The sequence below is a fragment of the Seriola aureovittata genome, chromosome 23, assembly GCF_021018895.1.
Source record: "Seriola aureovittata isolate HTS-2021-v1 ecotype China chromosome 23, ASM2101889v1, whole genome shotgun sequence".
In the NCBI taxonomy this organism is placed as follows: domain Eukaryota; kingdom Metazoa; phylum Chordata; class Actinopteri; order Carangiformes; family Carangidae; genus Seriola; species Seriola aureovittata.
In genome coordinates, this window is record NC_079386.1 from 14,865,596 (window position 1) to 14,883,677 (window position 18,082).

At 39.0% G+C, this 18,082-nt stretch overlaps 1 protein-coding gene across 2 annotated transcripts; it reads right to left on the reverse strand.

Moving 5' to 3' along the window:
- Positions 1-81: 81 nt before the first annotated feature.
- Positions 82-17,279, reverse strand: LOC130164397 (adenylate cyclase type 2-like). Of its 2 annotated transcripts, XM_056369109.1 has the most exons (27): positions 16,932-17,279; positions 15,165-15,196; positions 13,589-15,005; positions 11,670-11,867; positions 11,383-11,544; positions 10,599-10,748; positions 9,468-9,622; positions 8,922-9,033; positions 8,659-8,786; positions 7,642-7,800; positions 7,316-7,475; positions 6,684-6,860; positions 6,340-6,371; positions 6,011-6,064; positions 5,761-5,824; positions 5,563-5,660; positions 5,377-5,461; positions 4,887-5,024; positions 4,685-4,759; positions 4,375-4,550; positions 3,733-3,817; positions 3,415-3,573; positions 3,049-3,195; positions 2,835-2,942; positions 2,476-2,590; positions 2,059-2,183; positions 82-1,747 (listed from the first exon to the last, which is right to left on the reverse strand). In XM_056369109.1, the coding sequence occupies exons 3-27, from the start codon at positions 14,573-14,575 to the stop codon at positions 1,613-1,615; spliced, it is 3,984 nt and encodes a 1,327-aa protein (XP_056225084.1). In that variant the 5' UTR covers positions 14,576-15,005; positions 15,165-15,196; positions 16,932-17,279; the 3' UTR covers positions 82-1,612. The 2 variants fall into 2 exon arrangements, with proteins under 2 accessions (XP_056225084.1, XP_056225083.1); XM_056369108.1 differs by lacking the exon at positions 15,165-15,196.
- Positions 17,280-18,082: the final 803 nt, after the last annotated feature.

Below are 18,082 nucleotides of genomic sequence, written 5' to 3' on the forward strand. Positions count from 1 at the left end.
AGGGAAATTCCACAGTTCTTAACAGGCCCTTAACAGGCAGCAGCTAATAAACACGTAGGAAGTTGGTACACAGACAAAAACACAAGTGGTTTTATTTTTATTAGTTTATAAATAAAATAGAAAAAATATTTCCCTATATAGAACAACTCTTTGTACATTCACACTTCAGATCATCCCTCATAGATACACATATTTAATAAGAAAGGGCAAATATTGTGTATAATCATCAAATCATAACACAGAACTCTCCTTAAAAAATACATCAAATTGAAAAGTGCAATGTCAAAGGTGCTTTATCTGACTTTTCATGGCTCAACAAATCATTATTCCTGGGTGTAAATGTGTCACAGCATCATTATTGTCAGTTTTGGGCAGTAGCGAATAAAAAACAGTTGCAGTAAATCTCTACGGTTCCAGCCGTGAATGGTCAGACAAGATAAGACAAGACATTTTTGGCATGGTAAACCCTAAATAAAGCCACCTCTACTTAGACATGTTTATTGGGTTTGTGAACTTTATACCAAGAGTAATTTTCCCCTCTTCAGGTTGATGCATTTGAATAATTTTCATTGAGCTTAGAAGGTAAAACTATCCAGCATTTCACAATAAAAGCACAGATTGGAGAAAAAAATGAAAGATGAAATTTATATTAATAACAATCCTGTGTTTTTTTCTTCTTTCTTATGCCATGAATCATCCTGTGACCGCCTCCGGTTTATCTTGTCACCCTTTGGGGGTTGGGAGCCAATGGAAAAGACCAATCGCATTACTGCTGCAAGTACACAAAATATCTGCCCCTCATTTTTGTGTATGTGAATATTCTGTATCAACTTACTCAGATTCTGAATAAAATCAGAGCTAAAACTTATATGTTTTTTGTAACTTTGTGAAAACAGAATAGAGTGAAAATATTGTAAGTAATATAAATAGTTTCATGTGAGGCATAGCTTACCTCACAAAACAACAGAAATCTCTGATATAAGATGGAAACCTTGTTTTTTCCAATAAAATAACCATATAAATTAACATTGTTGTTTAAGTTGACAATGCATGTGATTCAGCCATGTTAAATGTACCAAAAAGTATCATTAAGGTTATATGTTTTCAGAATAAAGCAGTGAACATTGTGTGACAGGGACTTGACACACATAGTGCACATACAGTACAGATACAGTAAGCAACACGGTTGTCCACTGTACGGTCCATGAGTAGAAAGCTTTCTGCTTTCAGTGGCCAGTTGTAGTCTCATGTCTTCATTTTACTGGTCAGAATTTTATTTAGTGTCTCATCCAAAAGACACAGGCAGCTCCTTGGTAGATGTAAATGATTAACAGTTGATGATCTGTGTTGCTACAGCTCGGTTTCAGCAGTGAGTCAGTGCAAACGCTGATGATGGTTAAGTTTGAAACTACAGAAGTATTTCCAAGTCATTGTGTTCATCTCTGTAGGCAACAAGGATGAGTCATGCAAAGCCAGGCTGTTGGCTGCAACAAGATCCACTCATCTGGTGCATGAGTTTCATCAAAACAACACATAAGAAGCCTTTGCAACTAATGTTTGGACCCAGGTCTGAGTGATAAGTTTAAGTCTGTTCTGTCTTTGACTGTGGAGGTCAGAACTGAGGAGATGATTGCTCCGTGTTAACAAAGTAGGTGGTAAGCTCCCCTTTGCCTTTGACGTTGACTACTCCCCTGAGGGTGACGCTGTATCCTATGCTCTGGACCAACTGGGCCGTCTCCTCCGTCACCTGGGAGCAGAGAGAGATAGAGGGAAATTCATAGTGAGAAAGAGCCAACCTTTCATCCACTCACCCAACCATTTATCCACTTCTGCTTCAGAAAGTCCACAGCTACTAATAAAGCTTTTGATGTGGAGTAAATACTAAGGGAAATGTGTTGCAGTCCAAACACTTTCAAACACTAGGGTGAAAACAATAAATGTCGCTAAGTTTTGTCAGTTAGTGTGAAAAACCAATTCTTGCTTCCTAAATTTCTATGTGTTTCTTACTGAAACAAGATGTATTATATGTTTCAGTATTTCTGTCTCTTTTTCTCAGACCTGTATCTTGTCCAGCACTCCTGTGCTATCCATCCTGCTGGCCACGTTAACAGAGTTCCCCCAGATATCATACTGGGGTTTATGAGCTCCGATCACCCCAGCAATCACTGGACCATGGTTTATTCCTGCATGTAAACAATAAAGAGGGATAGATCAGGGGAAAGTCTTGCATGTGGAAAATATTAGTGTGTTTTCTTTTGGTAGTTTAATTTTGTATTTAGAAAATACTTTTAACATCTCTACAAATTAAATTAAAACTAAAATAATGCACAGAACAACAAGAAAATTACAAACTTTTATTTAGCATTTAAAAAGTACATCCTAATATAATTTACAGTCATTTGACAAAGTACGTATAGATGAAAGAGATGGAAACAAGGCATCAATCTTATCAGTATGCTTCCACTACCAACTCACCGATCCTGAGTTTGAAGCTGTTAAAAGAGTGTGTGTTGATAAGCTCCAGTTTGCCCATCAGAGCGATGGCAAACTCCACCATGGCACGCACATGACTGTAGGGCATGTCAAATTTCTGTAGAGGGAGCCAGAGATCATATTGTTCATTCACATGATCAGGTCAGGCAGAGTGTGTTCAACAGGGATCACTTTAATGTTAAGACTAGATTTCAGGATACCAGATATTAGTCTCTTTGAACAACTCATCATTTATCTACAGCCTGTGTATAATTCACAAGAGATATGTTGCAAATTTTGAACAAAAAAACAGTGAAGGACTTTGTCGATGGGGTGTTTTAACAGGCTTAAATGTTGCTAACCTTTCTATCATCTCCTGGAAGTGATTTTGTCAGACCCGCAGCAGCCATGTATGTGCTGCCGATGGTTTTGATTTTCTCCACCGAGGAGAATTTGGGCTTGGAGAGAAGCTGTGTGACAGAGACATGAGGAAAGAGAATAACGTAAGACACACACAAAATGTTAAACGCTGGGGTTGCTAACAGTGACAGTATTAAATTGCATTGTTCTTCATACCTCGTCAAAGTCTGATATGATCTCGTTGAGGAAGCGCAAACACTCCAGACCGTCCCTGTTGGCACTGCTCTCGCTGTAAAACTCTTTGAACTGAGGCACCGAGGCGAACATCACACACACACAGTCATATGACTGACTGTAAAGATCCTGAGGAGAGTTTTTAAAGTAAAGGACTCAGTTCAAAGAGATAACATGAAGCCTGTAAATTTAGGAGCCAGAAGTCAAACGTGTTCAGCTACGTTGTGTGAATGAATGTCCTAAAAGGATTCTTAATTGTATAATGACTGAAAACCATCACCAAAAAAGAAGATGTGAATGGGAAATGAAAATCGGCAGTACAACCCTGCTGTGAGTCGTTTTATTTACCTGGTTCCGAACAGTTTTGCCAATGAAGAAGCAGGTAACGTGGAGCGGCAGGACGTTCTGGAGGAGAAGCTTGTTGACGTTCACCACGGTCTCCATCTCCTCTCTTTCTGTTCGGAAACATCGCTCCAACAGGAAGTCAACACGGCAACCAAGTTCGTCCTGAGAGAGAATGAAATAGAAAGAGAAAGACAGAGTACAAATATGTATCAACAAATCTGGACACAAGTTCATTTGTTTCAAAACTGGGAAAAATTATTAATTGTACATGAAATAGATACAGACTTGTAAATATTTGTAAACACACACACACACACACACCTGTCTGGCCAGTATGAGGCATACGATATAAAAGATGACCAGCCAAACCCCGGACATGATACGAGGGTCCTTCAGCACTCCCGGGCTGTAGTAAAACACATGCACAGTCACATATTTAGAGCCATACTCCACCATGATCTTGACTACAAAACTACCGTCACTCTTTTTTCCCTTCGCTTACATAATTCCTCAGACAAGAGTGTCTGGTATCTCGCAGCCCCACACAGGCCTCTGTCTGTACAAAGCTCTTGAATAAATGATAGTGATCTGAAACTCCAGACAAGGACTCACAATCTGGACTGTTGAGTAGCGGACAAAAAGGCAGGAAATTTGACACCTTGGCTGAGCAGGACAGACAGTGTGATGACTGTGATGAGAGCAGTGAATGAATGTGGATGAATGGAAAGTGAACTTTAGTAGGATTACTGAGAGTCTGCGTGGAAAGCTAAAAAGCGTAAATACATATATATTCATGCTTGCACACTTTCATGCATATCATTTATAACGTTGCATTATCACGAGTACTTGGTCTACAGTGCCATGTTGTAGCAAGGTGCTTCATTTTCAAAATAAAGTTCACGCACATGAAAATAGACTGGAACCCCGGCAAATAAATGTCACTGCATTTGCAGTTTCACTCACTTTGTGTTGTTGTAAAGCAGGTCGATGAGGCACATGGACCTCGGGGCAAAAACATGGAGGAAGAGGGCGAGGTAAACCACCACAGCCAGGGTGAGCAGCAGTGCTTTCATGGACAAGCACGTCCTGACGAATACGATCACTCCCAGCATGGCCAGCAGGCAGCAGTACAGGTAGTACTGGATGTTTGAAGAGAGAGGTAGGCGGGGAAAAATGTGGGATTATGACAGGTAAGGTGTGATGTCAATGCTTGTACTAAAGCTCTCAAGAATCATGGGTAAAAAACTTCAAATGTTCCTCTGGAGGTACTCACAGGCACAGCGTAAAGTTTGAGACCCTCAAGCTCCGTCCTGTTCGTAGTGGTACAGTTGTTTCCTGGCTGGAAGAACTGAAATGAAAAACAATGTGATTAAAGAAGAAGAAATAAGAAAAATAACAGAATAAAGATGAAATGACAAGAAACAAAAGAGAGACAAAAGGGAGATGATGGTTAAATAAGTAAAAAAGGAATGTACCAAGTTCAGGAATGCCATAAGCAGGGTGATGAGCACACAGAGAACGACCACAAACAGTCGCAGCGCCGACCTGGTCGAAACGCCACGGGACAGTCCTGATATCCATTGGATACCCAAAGGAATCTTGGTGCGCCACTTCTGAAAACAGAAAACCATCCAAACACACATTGAAGACTAAAGTGCTGAGGGTCACTGTAATCACACCACCTTTTCCAGTTTCTTGTACCTTGCAGCAATTACACAAGTTTCGGTTTAATGTGACAGACTTATTTTTTCTCCATCTTGAATTCATATTTACATCAAGACATGAATTTGTTTTGTTTCCTCATGTTTTCTATTTAATAGCTGTTTAAAATGGCTGCTGCCACTGACAGCTTGCAGGCACACGGACCCAGGCAAAGTAAGATCACTTGTTGATATAAGATTTTGTACTTCTTACCCCTACTGCACCACTACTGTTATTACAAACATACCACCAGCGTTTGTTTACCTCCAAGTATCCGGTGAAAGCGATGGACAGAAGCAGCACAAGCACAGGGAAGGTTGCACCGTAGGACACTGCCAACTCAAAGTTCCTGGGAGGAGTGAAAATATATTATTTACTTATTTTACTTATTTTATTTAGTCAAACTGAAAATGCTGTTGCATGTATGTATGTGACCGAAGTGCTACTCACTTTTCAGAGACAAGCATCTGGACGGTGAAAACAGTAACGAACACCAAAGCTAGGCAGCTTATTGAGTGGTGCAAACCCTTGACCTCTGAAAAGCGGAACTGGAACACAAACACACAGGTATTACTACATTGCTTGTGCATGCTTGTTTGTATGTCCATACGCATCATACTCTGATCACAAACCCAAGAATGACTCTACCTGTTTCTCCAGACTGAGGTCATTAAACAGCAGAGTCACACAGTTGAGCTTCTTCGCTCTCCTCCTGAATGACAAAATAAAAGAATAATCAGAGGAGAAGTGATTGGACACAATAAACAATGGCAGTATAAATAGCAGTATAAATAAATGACTGTATAAATAAGTAATAAATCTTTGCAACATGCTTAACGTTGGTGAATCAGTAAGAGCAGTTGGTTAAAATTACAAGAGAATGTAAATGAGAACTTACCCTGCAGTCTCCACTGTGTCCAGTGATCCCCTGACACCATTAGCCACAACCAAACTGGGACAAAACAAGAACACATGAGACACAGCTTTACCCAGAACAATAGATGCCTGAATCAACTGCTCAGGCAGTAACAATAGTATTTTTCCAGCAGGTAAATTCAGGACACATATAATAAAGCTGTGTAATGACGATGCATAAAATGTGATGGTTTGCTTTATGATAAAAGCTTCATTAGTGCTTCAATGTAAAGCCGCATGTCTTATTCTTATTCTACTTAAGTTAATTAGCATATTTTTTCAAAGGTGAGTTTAATGTTTGTGGGAACTTACCTGCCAGGGTTATTCTGGCAAGTTGGTCTCTCCTGAAGCAAACATACACGCACAGTGTCAACATGACCTAACATCACCTCTTTAAAATATACAATACAGAGTTTATGATCAACGATAGCTGAGAGACACACAAAGGAGCAGAGGTGGAGTGTAATATTTGCTGAAGGAATATTATGAAGATCATGTGCTCCTGGAAAAATATGAGTACACTTACAACAACAAACAATATTATTATGTGATTATATTTATGAATTGCATCTGTGTATACTATTAGTCCACTCATATGTATTTTTACATTTATACACATCTCAATATGTGGGAGAAACTAAGCAACAAATACATACTGCAGTAAGCTGTGACTGGTTACTGACAACACTGGCAGCGATGATGGGCTTCTTGGAGGATGTGGCATCAGGGTTGCTTAGGTCAGCGAAGGGGTGAATGGTCTGCCAGGACTGCAGGTACTGAGACATGCGGACTGACGCCCGTTGCCTGGTCTCGCCTGATGCAAGCGAGTTTGCCTGAAATCAAAATCGTGATTATTTGACTTTTTTTCCCAATGGGGAAGAATAATTTGTTCTTGTACATTCCTCCCTGAGAGTACCATCACAGCAATATAAAGATCATTACTGCAGGGAGATACCCATACAATATATATCATAACAAAAGATTGTCAGTTACTCAGATCACGTTTTCCCTCCTATTGTTTTCAGGGATCAAACCAACATCTTTTAACTCTGGTTTTCAAAATACCTTCTTCACATATAAGGTAAAAGTAAATAGTCCTGTACAGATAACATACTGTCAACAGAAACCCCCCCCACAAATATACCATATAACAATGACCACATCTAGACAGTGCCCTTGAGGGTGTACTTCACTTGTAGATGTACATAGATGAGACAAAAAAGTTTTAATAGTCTAGAAACATACACGTCACATTCACACACTGCAGACAAACATGACAAACACCAACCAATTTTGTCCTCCTGGAGATGCTGTCCAGCTTTTGGGGGTCAATCACTAGGTAAGTTTTTCTTCCTTTAAGGAGAGGATCCCGACTCCCCCCGTCCCCATCCTCCACTTGGTACGCTCCATTCAAGTGTTGCAGTGTCTCCTCTGTGATGTGGACTCGTCTATTAATAATGATAATAAAGATGCAGGTAAAAAATCATTTCATCAACTGATGTAGAGAGGAAACAAAACCCACCTCACTCAATACCTCGTCTGTATTTAGTTTACTATTCTTATCTTATTATGGAAAAAATCTTTTACACCAATTTATCAGATTTAAAGACTCACCCAGGAAGACCTCCAGACTCCATGTGGTTGGCTAACGTTACATCATGTGACCACACGTCATACTGCCACTTCTGCAAGCCGATCACACCAGAGAGCACGTTGCCAGTGTGAACTCCGACCCGCATGCTGATCTCAACACCTGTTGCCTCACGCAGTTTACTACAAGGAGACAAACAAACTGAAGGTTTTGTCTGGCAAAAATATTCAGTCCCACTAACATCTGGCACTCCTCAAGTTATTTGAAAATAGCCTTAACTCGATACCTCCAATCAGAGTTTTAGGCAGCACAGTAACTGCTCTTAATATTTTTCTACTTAACATCTATTATTGCGAAGCTACTTATAATCAAACCGTTTCACAGTGTTTTAAGTATCCAATGAAAATTAATGAGGGGAAATCAAAATTACGACTAAAAGTGAAACACTGTTAAATATCACTGAGTCAACATCAATAACAGTAACAGACGACAAGAAATAATGTGTAGTGTGACAAAGATGTAGGGATTAAGGATTTATGCACAAAATAAGCTTCTGTTTCAATCTCCTTTTATTTCACATAATAGAAATCGGAGCAATAAAACCCTATTTAATGCAACCAAAAGCTAAGAGAACCAAATATTTCTACATTTAATCTCCATGGTGCAAACACAGAGAGACTTCTGAAAGTGTGAACTTTGAGAATATTATGTACAATGTACATATCATAGTGCTTCCTAATTCTGTAACTTTGTGGTTTCAGCTGTAGAGGAAAGAGTAGGGAAATAGAAATGCCATGAGACGCATGAGGAAGTTATACAGGGTACAGTTAAATCAGATGCAAATCAAGAGCACTGAGCAGCTTTTATTCTTGTGACTGGAGATCACGTGAGTGGCCTCTCACCACAAAAACAACAAAGAATTATGAATTACTGTGAATTTCATTAAAAGTACGGAGAAAAGAGAAAGCACAGAGACAACAGATACAGTTAAGGTGGGAAAATGAACCAAAACTACAGCAAAACACTTCAAATAAACCTACCTGATGGCCGTGCACATGTCCAGCCCCATCTGAACACAGTTGCTGGCATGGGTGGGAATGGGGTCAGGCAGACCGGATACACAATAGTAACAGTCACCCAGGATTTTAATGCGAAGACATCCATTCTCCTAAAGATAGAAAGAAAGGAAGGAAAGAGGAGTAGAGGATGCGGGGTCAGATGTGGAGTTCAGAGCTAACACAAAACTATTCTTTGTGAAGAAATAAAGGTTTTAATTTGTAGCTAGATGTGAGGGTATGTTCACCTTGGCTATGTTGTCGAATCTGCCAAAGAGCTTGTTGAGCACAGCGACCAGCTCCTCTGGAGAGCAGGTACTCGCCAGCTTTGTGAAGCCCACGATGTCTGCATACAGGATGCTACACAAACACACACAAATAAGACACAAATATTATGCATGAGTGACTCAGTGCTACGGAATGAATATACCTAATATAGGACAAATAAACAAATTGATTTATCTGAGTCTAGAGTTTTATCTATAATATAAGAGATAAGAGATACCAGATTATCACAGATAAACTTTTGTCATTCAAATATCTATTACAAGTGATGGTTGTATATTTATGCAATAAAATTATTATTACAATATAATCATAAAATATACTACTGGGGTAATATTATGTGCCCATGTTTTTTTGCTGGCAAAACAAAAGAAAAACAACGTATGCATACCACTTCAATCATTCAATATTTACACTATTAAGTTTCAGTTTTTGGCCTCAGTGCTACTGCAGCTTTAATATCTAAGTTGCCATCATTAAAGCCAACAATGTAACAGTGCGATCATCACCTGACGTCTTTGTGCTGCCGTATGTACAGGCTGTGAAAGTTGTGGAAGTTGGATTCGTTCTCCTTATCGCTCTTCGGCTTGGACAGTCTCTTTACCACCTCCGTTTTCAGCTCCATGGCGATGTAGCGTGGCAACACCGACAAGAGGAGCTGCTCCTGTTCCCGAGAAAACGGATAGGACAGGGGTGAAAATGTGTGTGGAGAAGGTGGGCGATGAGGTTTTGAGACCTTGTACACTGGGGCATTGGATTTCTGTCTTAAAGAGGTGACAATCTGTCCACAAAGGCAGTAAAAGAAATAGGTGGCCATTAAAGGCCTCCTTGAAGCGATGCATTGTTTACTCAGTGAATGACGTTTCATCTATTTGTTTACTTGCTGTGAATAAGTGTCCATTTGGGTTTATCTATTCTCTTGCTGCTGGGCTTCAGACAGGTGAATGATTAATCTATTATTGACCTAATAGCCAGAAAAGCATACAGTAACCAAACCCAGGATGTCTAGGTAAAGAGCCTGTTAATGAGAGTGATTACACATAATGATTTTAAATTCAGAGTAAATGAAACAAGCTGTGCAGAAGAGAACTGGATTGATTTCGACAATGCAAAAGCATCCACTTGATCAAATCGTTTTATAAAGCATGGAGTTATTTCTTTAAACATTTTTTTTCAAAGCAGCAAACTGGGTGCTAATTGAGCTTTCGTAAGTACCAGTGGTTGAAGTACTTGATGGAGTGAGATTATTTTCATATTAAAAGATGGCGATGCTTCTGCTTTACTTTTCTGAAATTTCATGTTAATGTTCAGCAGTAAAAAATAAAAGAATGAAATTAAGTTTTCCCCTTGTTTTTACAAATACATTTTTTTGTTTGTCACCTTTTTATATTATACCTTGAAACAGTTGTGGTTTGAAAGTTTGCTTTGCATTAAACACACTTTTTAAAGAAAACTATCATAACCATTTTGAGTCTAGTTAGTAAAAGCAAAGGTGAGTTGGGTCAGATTTATGTTGTTGTTTCATATGAGAAGTGGTGAGCAGAGCAAATAAAGGTTGAACCCAGTAAACAAAAGTAAATTTTCTGCTGAACAAAACAGTTATGTTGGAAAAATTATTGATTAAACTGCTGAGTTTTAACCTGCTGATATTTCCTTATTTCCTTCTGGGAGCGTATGGTGCTGAACTCTTCTCTCTTCTGATTGGATATCCTGAGATCGTGCTCGGTTGTCCACAGGTGGAAAATCCCGATGCAGTTCACACACACAAACAGGATTGCATTCGCTACCAGCTGAGGACGAAGTCAGAGGAGAGATCATTGATAATTTCTCAATAACCCTCAGAGCACAGTAACAGTACAGTACTGTGATGCATTAGTTAGTGACAGAGTCAGTATTACTTTGAATTTGTGTATATTATTACAGTATTTTATTACTAACTGAAAACCACACTCTGTTATTTACAACAACAGGCTCAGAATTTCTCTATAAACCAATAAAGCTTTATACAGATCATTTGCATCCAGAGGAACTCTAGATGCTGCTGGTCACAAAACAGTATTGAGCAGACTCACCCAAGCTTCACACAATATTTGAATTTGTACGCTGATTTTTGGTAAATGCAAAAGGTGCTCTCTTAAGATGGGTATGTCATTTGCCAATTTTTGCCTACATTTACAATTGTACCTTCATTATGTGCCACTATTTTGTTTTTCCACCAATAATAAACTAAACTTAACTGTGATTATGACGTAACAGGGAAAATACTGTTTACTAAAAAGGAAGAAGGTGAGACTAAAAAAGCAATAAAGTAATTTAGCGTTAAAATAACAAGGTTACCATTGTATTTCTATAGTGGGGATGGTGAGTTTATGACATTGACATTAAGATTGTTTTAAATGTATGCAAATATAGGAAATCTTGAACCTGCACAGCCAGGTCTTGTGTCTCTGGGCTTGTGACAGAAACGTAGACACTGATGATGATGATGTGCGAAACACTGGTCCCAATCCCAACCATGAGGGCCCAGGTCAGAGACAGAGGCAGCACTGTGTAGACACTTACAGAGAGGAAGAGGAAAAACGCTACCTGAGAAGGTAAGAGAAGAAGACAGAAGCACGTGAAGAAAAAGAGTTGGAGGTTAACAGCAGTTAAGGAATAAAACTCACTTAACTAACTTAAAACTCATCATTCTCTTTTTGCTTCCTTCTCACCTGTTCCCACGTAGTGACATGTCCTCCAGTGAAGATGAAAACGATGGCAGTGACGTACAGCGTCCCCCAGACGAAGAGGGCCAGGGCTCCTCCACAGCGCCTCACCGTGGCCAGCCAAGGCAGACAGACGAGCAGGACGGTACTCAGACACAGAACCACACCCAACACCGCCAGGGCACCGACATGGACATTGATGTTCTGTTTTGAATAAAATCCACATCTCAATTTTCTCAAAGCTTAAAAATCACCCTGACTCATCGCCTCTTTGATTTATTGTCAAATGGGTCTTTAAAAGTTTGTAATTTTTATAAAACTCATTTTTAGGTACAGGCAGTATTGCAATGTTTTGAATGCCACTGAATAGATGCAAGTCACAAAAAGCTGTTAATCAAATTTCAGTAGAAGACAAAACCACTGCGAAGGAGCACTTCATTGCATTGTCCTGTTTAATATATCCAAAAACCACCAGGACTAAAATTAGAATGACTTCATTAATCAGACATGAAAGCCAGGCCAAGCTTTAAACAGCTGGTGCAATGTTTTTAATCTGCACCTGCCATGTGAGGTAAAGGTATTTAATCAGAGCTTGACTTTTGTTTTTATCCAGTGTTCAAGGTTTTACATTTCACCAGCATATTAATTAATTAGAAGTGAGTTCAACAACCCAGTTTTTGTGTCGCACATAGAACAGCTAATTATCCATCTAAATGACATCCATATAATCTGGATTTAATTCTCTCCCCTGAGTGACATTGAAATTGCTGCTATCATAAACAACAAAAAGGCAGCTGGAACCAGTGAATTGGCATGTCTGCAAAATTACCGAAATGATTACCCAATTATAAAGATAGTTGTTGATTTATTTTCTGTTGATCAACTAATCAATTAATGGAGAAATCGTTGCGGCTCTATAGCGGCAGTCTTTTGTACTTTTAACATGTCAGAAAAAAAACAAGCGTGTGTTGCGTGTAAGTGTAATCATTTGTGTTTGTCATTAAAAATCAAATCCCAATGTAAAACTACAATTAGACACCGGTATACTATTCAGCCTCGCCTATGCCTATGTCTGTAATAGAAACTGACAAAGGAGAGATGACAGGAAATGAGAGGGTGAGAGATGAGAATGCAACAAAGACCCAAACATTTGATATTTCAATTAAAAAAGTCTTCACATAGATATTTTCACATTTATCTTATGTTAGTGTTGCAATTGTAGTTTTATCCAATAATGTTCCACTAGCTTTTCCAGGTCAGTTAGGGCAACTTAACCTAACTTAAAGCAGGTGACCTACGGTACATACATCCGTGTACAGCTGTTTCGTTGGAATGAGAAACTATGTTTACTTTCCAATTGAAGCATTTGCAGAATGTTCTGGTGTTTTGGAAGAACAGGTTTAAAGCTCTGTTTTCTTGACCCCTATTGGAGTTCGCTTTTAAAACTATTTTCAGAAAAGTGCTACACTGACAATTAGGACTGTGATGCAATGGAGAAAAACTATGGAGATATTTTAAATCTCCCCTTTTGCTTCTTCTTCCCTGTCATCGGATTCTTTAAAAACACATCTGCCGCTTATAGTATTGTACAGACTGCAACCTATCAGCTCCATATTTTCTTACACCAGGTTCTCCAGTGTGAGATCTCGCTGCTTTTCTCTGACATACATATCAGTAAACAGAAAACCTTTTGAACAGGACATTTGAAGATGTCAATTTATAGATGTTTGTTTTGACGAACAAACCAATTCAAAAATCTAAAATGTTGGATTTACAGTGATATAAAATGGAGAAAAGCAGCTAATCCTCACATTTGGAACCAGTGAATATTTTTTAACTTTTTGCATGATGAATAACTATTAATGGTCTATCAAAACCTATATCTATTTGACAAACAGACACATGGCACATTCTCTTTGTCTTACCCTTCCTGTGGCGGGGATGAGTACGATGATGGCCACGCAGAAGGCCAAAGACAGCACCAGTCCAGACAGCATGGCCGGGGTCTCCTCCACGCACTGCAGAAAAGCCCTGTGCATCGCCTGATAGCAGCAACACACCCCATCTTTCACACTCCGCCTGGACCTGGTGGTTTGCCTGTCCTCGTCTCCATCCTCCTTTTGCCACCCGACATCTATGCTGTTCCTTGTTTGGGCGACTTTGGATGACATCTCTGGGAACGCTTCCGAACTGCCACTGAGTGTGTTTTCTGCTTTTGGTTTAACCGTCAAGTCTGTTTTGGAATCGTCTTTGTTTTCATCTGGACTATTTTCATGGGTTTTGTTGGATTGAGGAGCGTCTAAACTGGGTTCTGAGAAACTGACAGGAGAGATAGGCTTCGTCTTCTCAAATGAGCTTCCATCAAGATCAAATAAGCCATCATCACAGAGGTCAGTGCTGAAGCTAGTGCAAACGTAACCAGGGCTGGATTTTGTGCTGCTGTAGTCAGAGTCGCAGCAGTCGTTTGTGTGAGATGATGAACTGCTGTCTGTTTGGAGCCTATCACAGAATGAGTTCACCTGGGCGTTATGATCCGTAGCCTGCAGGGTCATTGAATTGACCTTGAGAGGTTCAGGGGCCTGTGCTGTTTTCACCACACCCACCTGTATGGAAACCTGGGATTCACTGAGTCCTGACTGGTTCCCAACTGTAAGATTGCCTGCATTTAAAGTGACGTCATTCCCGTGTTTTGTGCTGTCATTTCCTTGCAAAATGTTAATGTCACTGCTTTGTGCGGATTGTTTTACACCATCTGTTGCTTTACTGAATTCATCAAGCTCCAGCATATTGCCGCCAGCGATTTTACCCTCCCCGTAACTGGAAACGACCACAATATCCGGTACTAAAGACACCTGTGATGCCTCTTCTCCAGGCCTCCCATTCTCCTGAAAAGCTTGTGCCTCATCTGGCATCGTGACCTGCGTGAGTGTGAGGGATCTCACCGTCTATCGACTTGTCACTTTGGTTGTCTGTCTGTCTGTCAGCTTGTCTACATGATAAATACACACTGGACGAGGGTTTACTTCTTTATCTTTTCCTTGGCAGGTGTTTTTTGCAGCAATGAGAACTTCAAGCTAAGTCTGTGTGTCAGATTGCATCAATTTAAACAACAACAAAAAAAAAAAAAATCTGGCTATTTCCAGAGAGCAAGTCAATCTCTTCTGTTTTGAGCAATCTTCCACAGCCAAGAAGATATCATCAAAATAGATTATGATGATGTTGATGATGAGGATGGTGACACACGTTCTCTGTGAGGTTACATAGATCCTTTAAGGTCCCAAAGATTTCTGCATAATCTCCTTTGACAAGCGCTTATCCATATTGCATGGGAGAGGAGTCCCGCTGCCAAAAAACAGATTACAATTAGAAAAAACATGCCAGACTCAGCATAGAACAAAAAAATAGACAAAGATAAAATACGCTTTCTTTGATTAACATTTCATGTTTTAGCTCTGATACTCTTCGTCACAAGTCCAATAAGGTGAGAGAAGAAAAACATACCTGCAAATGACAAACTTCTTCTTGTCATTTTCCTATTATGTGAAAAAACTTGTTAGTCAAGCTGCAGGCTCTTCCCTGATAATACGCACTCATGTACACCACACATACACACTGTTCAGGTGTGTACTGGAATGACATGTCAGCGACGCACCCATTGCACATTAAAACATTTTTTCCTGTCACCACCTACGCTCAGTGGTTTACTCTGATCTCTCCTCCTTCCGTCACCTGACTCTGTCAAAAGCACAACTGTTTCTCATACTGTACAGACTGTACCCTTTTAGTGTATCACCATTACCTTCCTCATATGCAATTTATGTCACCATTAATTCCAGAATTGAACTGATTCACAGTCACAGAGGGATTAAAGAGTAATCCATCTGATTCATCCGTTCACCTTGACTGACCTGCTCAGTGTAGCCGGTCGTGCCTTTTTTATATTAGTTTTATAATTATAATTTAATAATTAGTTTCATATTAGTGACAATCTGGTTTCATTTATACAATTTTACAAGGGAGGTACTGTGTCTTTTTACGGTCAAAACACAACTGTGACACTATGTCACGCTGTGACAGTACATTTATTGTTCTTACTTGTGTGAATGGCTGTTCCACCGGTGTCCTTTTTCCCTGTCTGCTGGTTTCACTACTCTGTTCTGGCTGACTGTGAAACACTTTCCAAAATGAAGAGGGATTTTCCAAACCTAACTCAGACCTTTTAAACAGATCAAATTCAAACATGATCATAGTATTTATTTGAATGTTACGTAAGGTTTATTCAAATTATCTAAGAATTAAGGATAAACTTATCATGCAGAGATTCTGATAATTTAAAGAAAACATGATTAAAAAACACAATTTCTCATTTAATCTAGAGAACCAAGCCTAAAAATGCAGAAAATTACCATTTCTCCTATCCCTACTTTTAAGCTATGACTGCAACCTTGCCTATTATTGATTAACCTTTGGATTATTTTTTCAATAATTTCATCAGCTCCATTGTCACTTTCTGTAAAATGTGAGAAATAAGTGAAAACTGCAAATCACAACTTCTGAAGTCCTCATATTGCTTGTTTTGTTCAAATAACAGCTTCAAAATCACAAATTGACCAACAAAGCTCTAAATCCTCATATTTGAAAAAAACAGATCTCTTGACTGACTAATCAATTAATTGACTAAGCTAATTGTTTGACCGTGATAATAATGAAAATATTACATATTCATTCAGTTTCTTAAGTGATTTCAGAATTATTCTTTTCATGGAGATGGTAAATAAAGTTATACATAAACACAGACTGTTGCTACATCTCCAAATGGTTTAGTTTGAAAATGAAATTGTGGCAAAAGATAATCTCACTAATGAGACAAACTATGTTAACAAAGCTATCTTTAAAATCTAGCTTTATCTGTGTTGTAACGGATGACTGCAGCATGTTGAAGGGATTGATGAGCCTGGACACTTGAATAATCAGCTAGATATGTAAACATAAAAGCATGGATTCGTCTCTGATAACAAAAAATATTTTATTGGTTACTTTATTACCACAAACTACAGTTTAATGTCCTTTTTGTCCTACACAAATCAGTTAAAAGTTCTCTTATCATATCAATATTATTGGCACAGTAACTTTAATAAAAAAGTTCGACAACCGCCTAATTATTTGTGTAACAGGACAGAAAAAAACACCGGGTTACACAAAAATATCAAAGTAGGTGAAGTAATTCAAAGGCTGTTAATGTGTTGTGAAGAAAAAATATATTCTTACCTCATGTTTTTCTAACGTTAACGTCTCCCTGTTAACGTTAGTTAGCTAACACTCACTTTAATTTCCCTCTTTGTCGCTCAACTTCCTCCGTCGTCCTTTAACTGTTGTCAGAGAGCACTCACAAACACTTTTAACCTTTACAACAGGATAAAAACCTCAAAATTTATCCTCTTAAAATGTTATTTTTCTTCTTAAAAACAGACGTAGAAGAAAGTCTGCGTCTGCTCCGACGCACGAGCGGCTGTGTGTTGCCATCGAACGCCAGGCAGGTGAGTGCGGGGGCGTGCGCACTTGAGCACGAGCACGAGCACGAGAGCTCTGGTTCTGCTATGCAAACAGGAGGAGGTAAACAGAGAGGCTGAGAGATGGAGAGGAAGGACCAAGGGCAGGTTAGGGGATAATGGGCCCCTGGGCACAGACAGGTGACTCCCCCCTACAACTCCACACCTGTCCTAAATAAGACTGAGAGAGATGCAAAATGTAGTTTTGTTGACGTTTTGCGTCTCTTTGTTGTCGTTTTGTGTCTTTGTGGGTGGTTTTGCATCTCGTTTTCTGTCTCTTTGTAGTAGTTGTGTGTGTCTTTCAAATCATTTTGCTCTTGGAGGCCATATTGCATCTCTTTATGATCATATTGTGTCTCTTTGAAGTCATTTGGAGTCTTTTAGAAGTTGTATTTGTGTCTCTTTAAGGTTGTATTGTGTTTCTTTGAGATCATTTGGTGTCTATTTGTGGCCATTTTATGTCTCTGTAGTTGTTTTACCTCTCCTTTAGACCTTTTTTGCATCTCTTTTTTCATAATTTTGTGTCTTTTACAATGTTGGTTTTAGACAGGTTCTATGTTAGGGTTGGTTTTTGTGTTTACACCATTTCTGATTCAGGGTGGACTACATTTTCATGTCTCAGTGTAGAGACATACAGTTCAACAGCACCACAAGTTGAACCAAACATGTAACACAAACTGAACATTAGGTTGTTGTTCATACAATGCATAATTTATGTATTTGTGATGAAATCAACAACTTACTGGTAACAAGTGAGACATACTCCATTGAGTGTATTTCATCATAAAAATTAAGGAGGAGAAAGAAAAAATGTCTTGCTTTATGACAAATATATATTCTCCCGCAGGGCAAGATATAAATAGTTTAAAA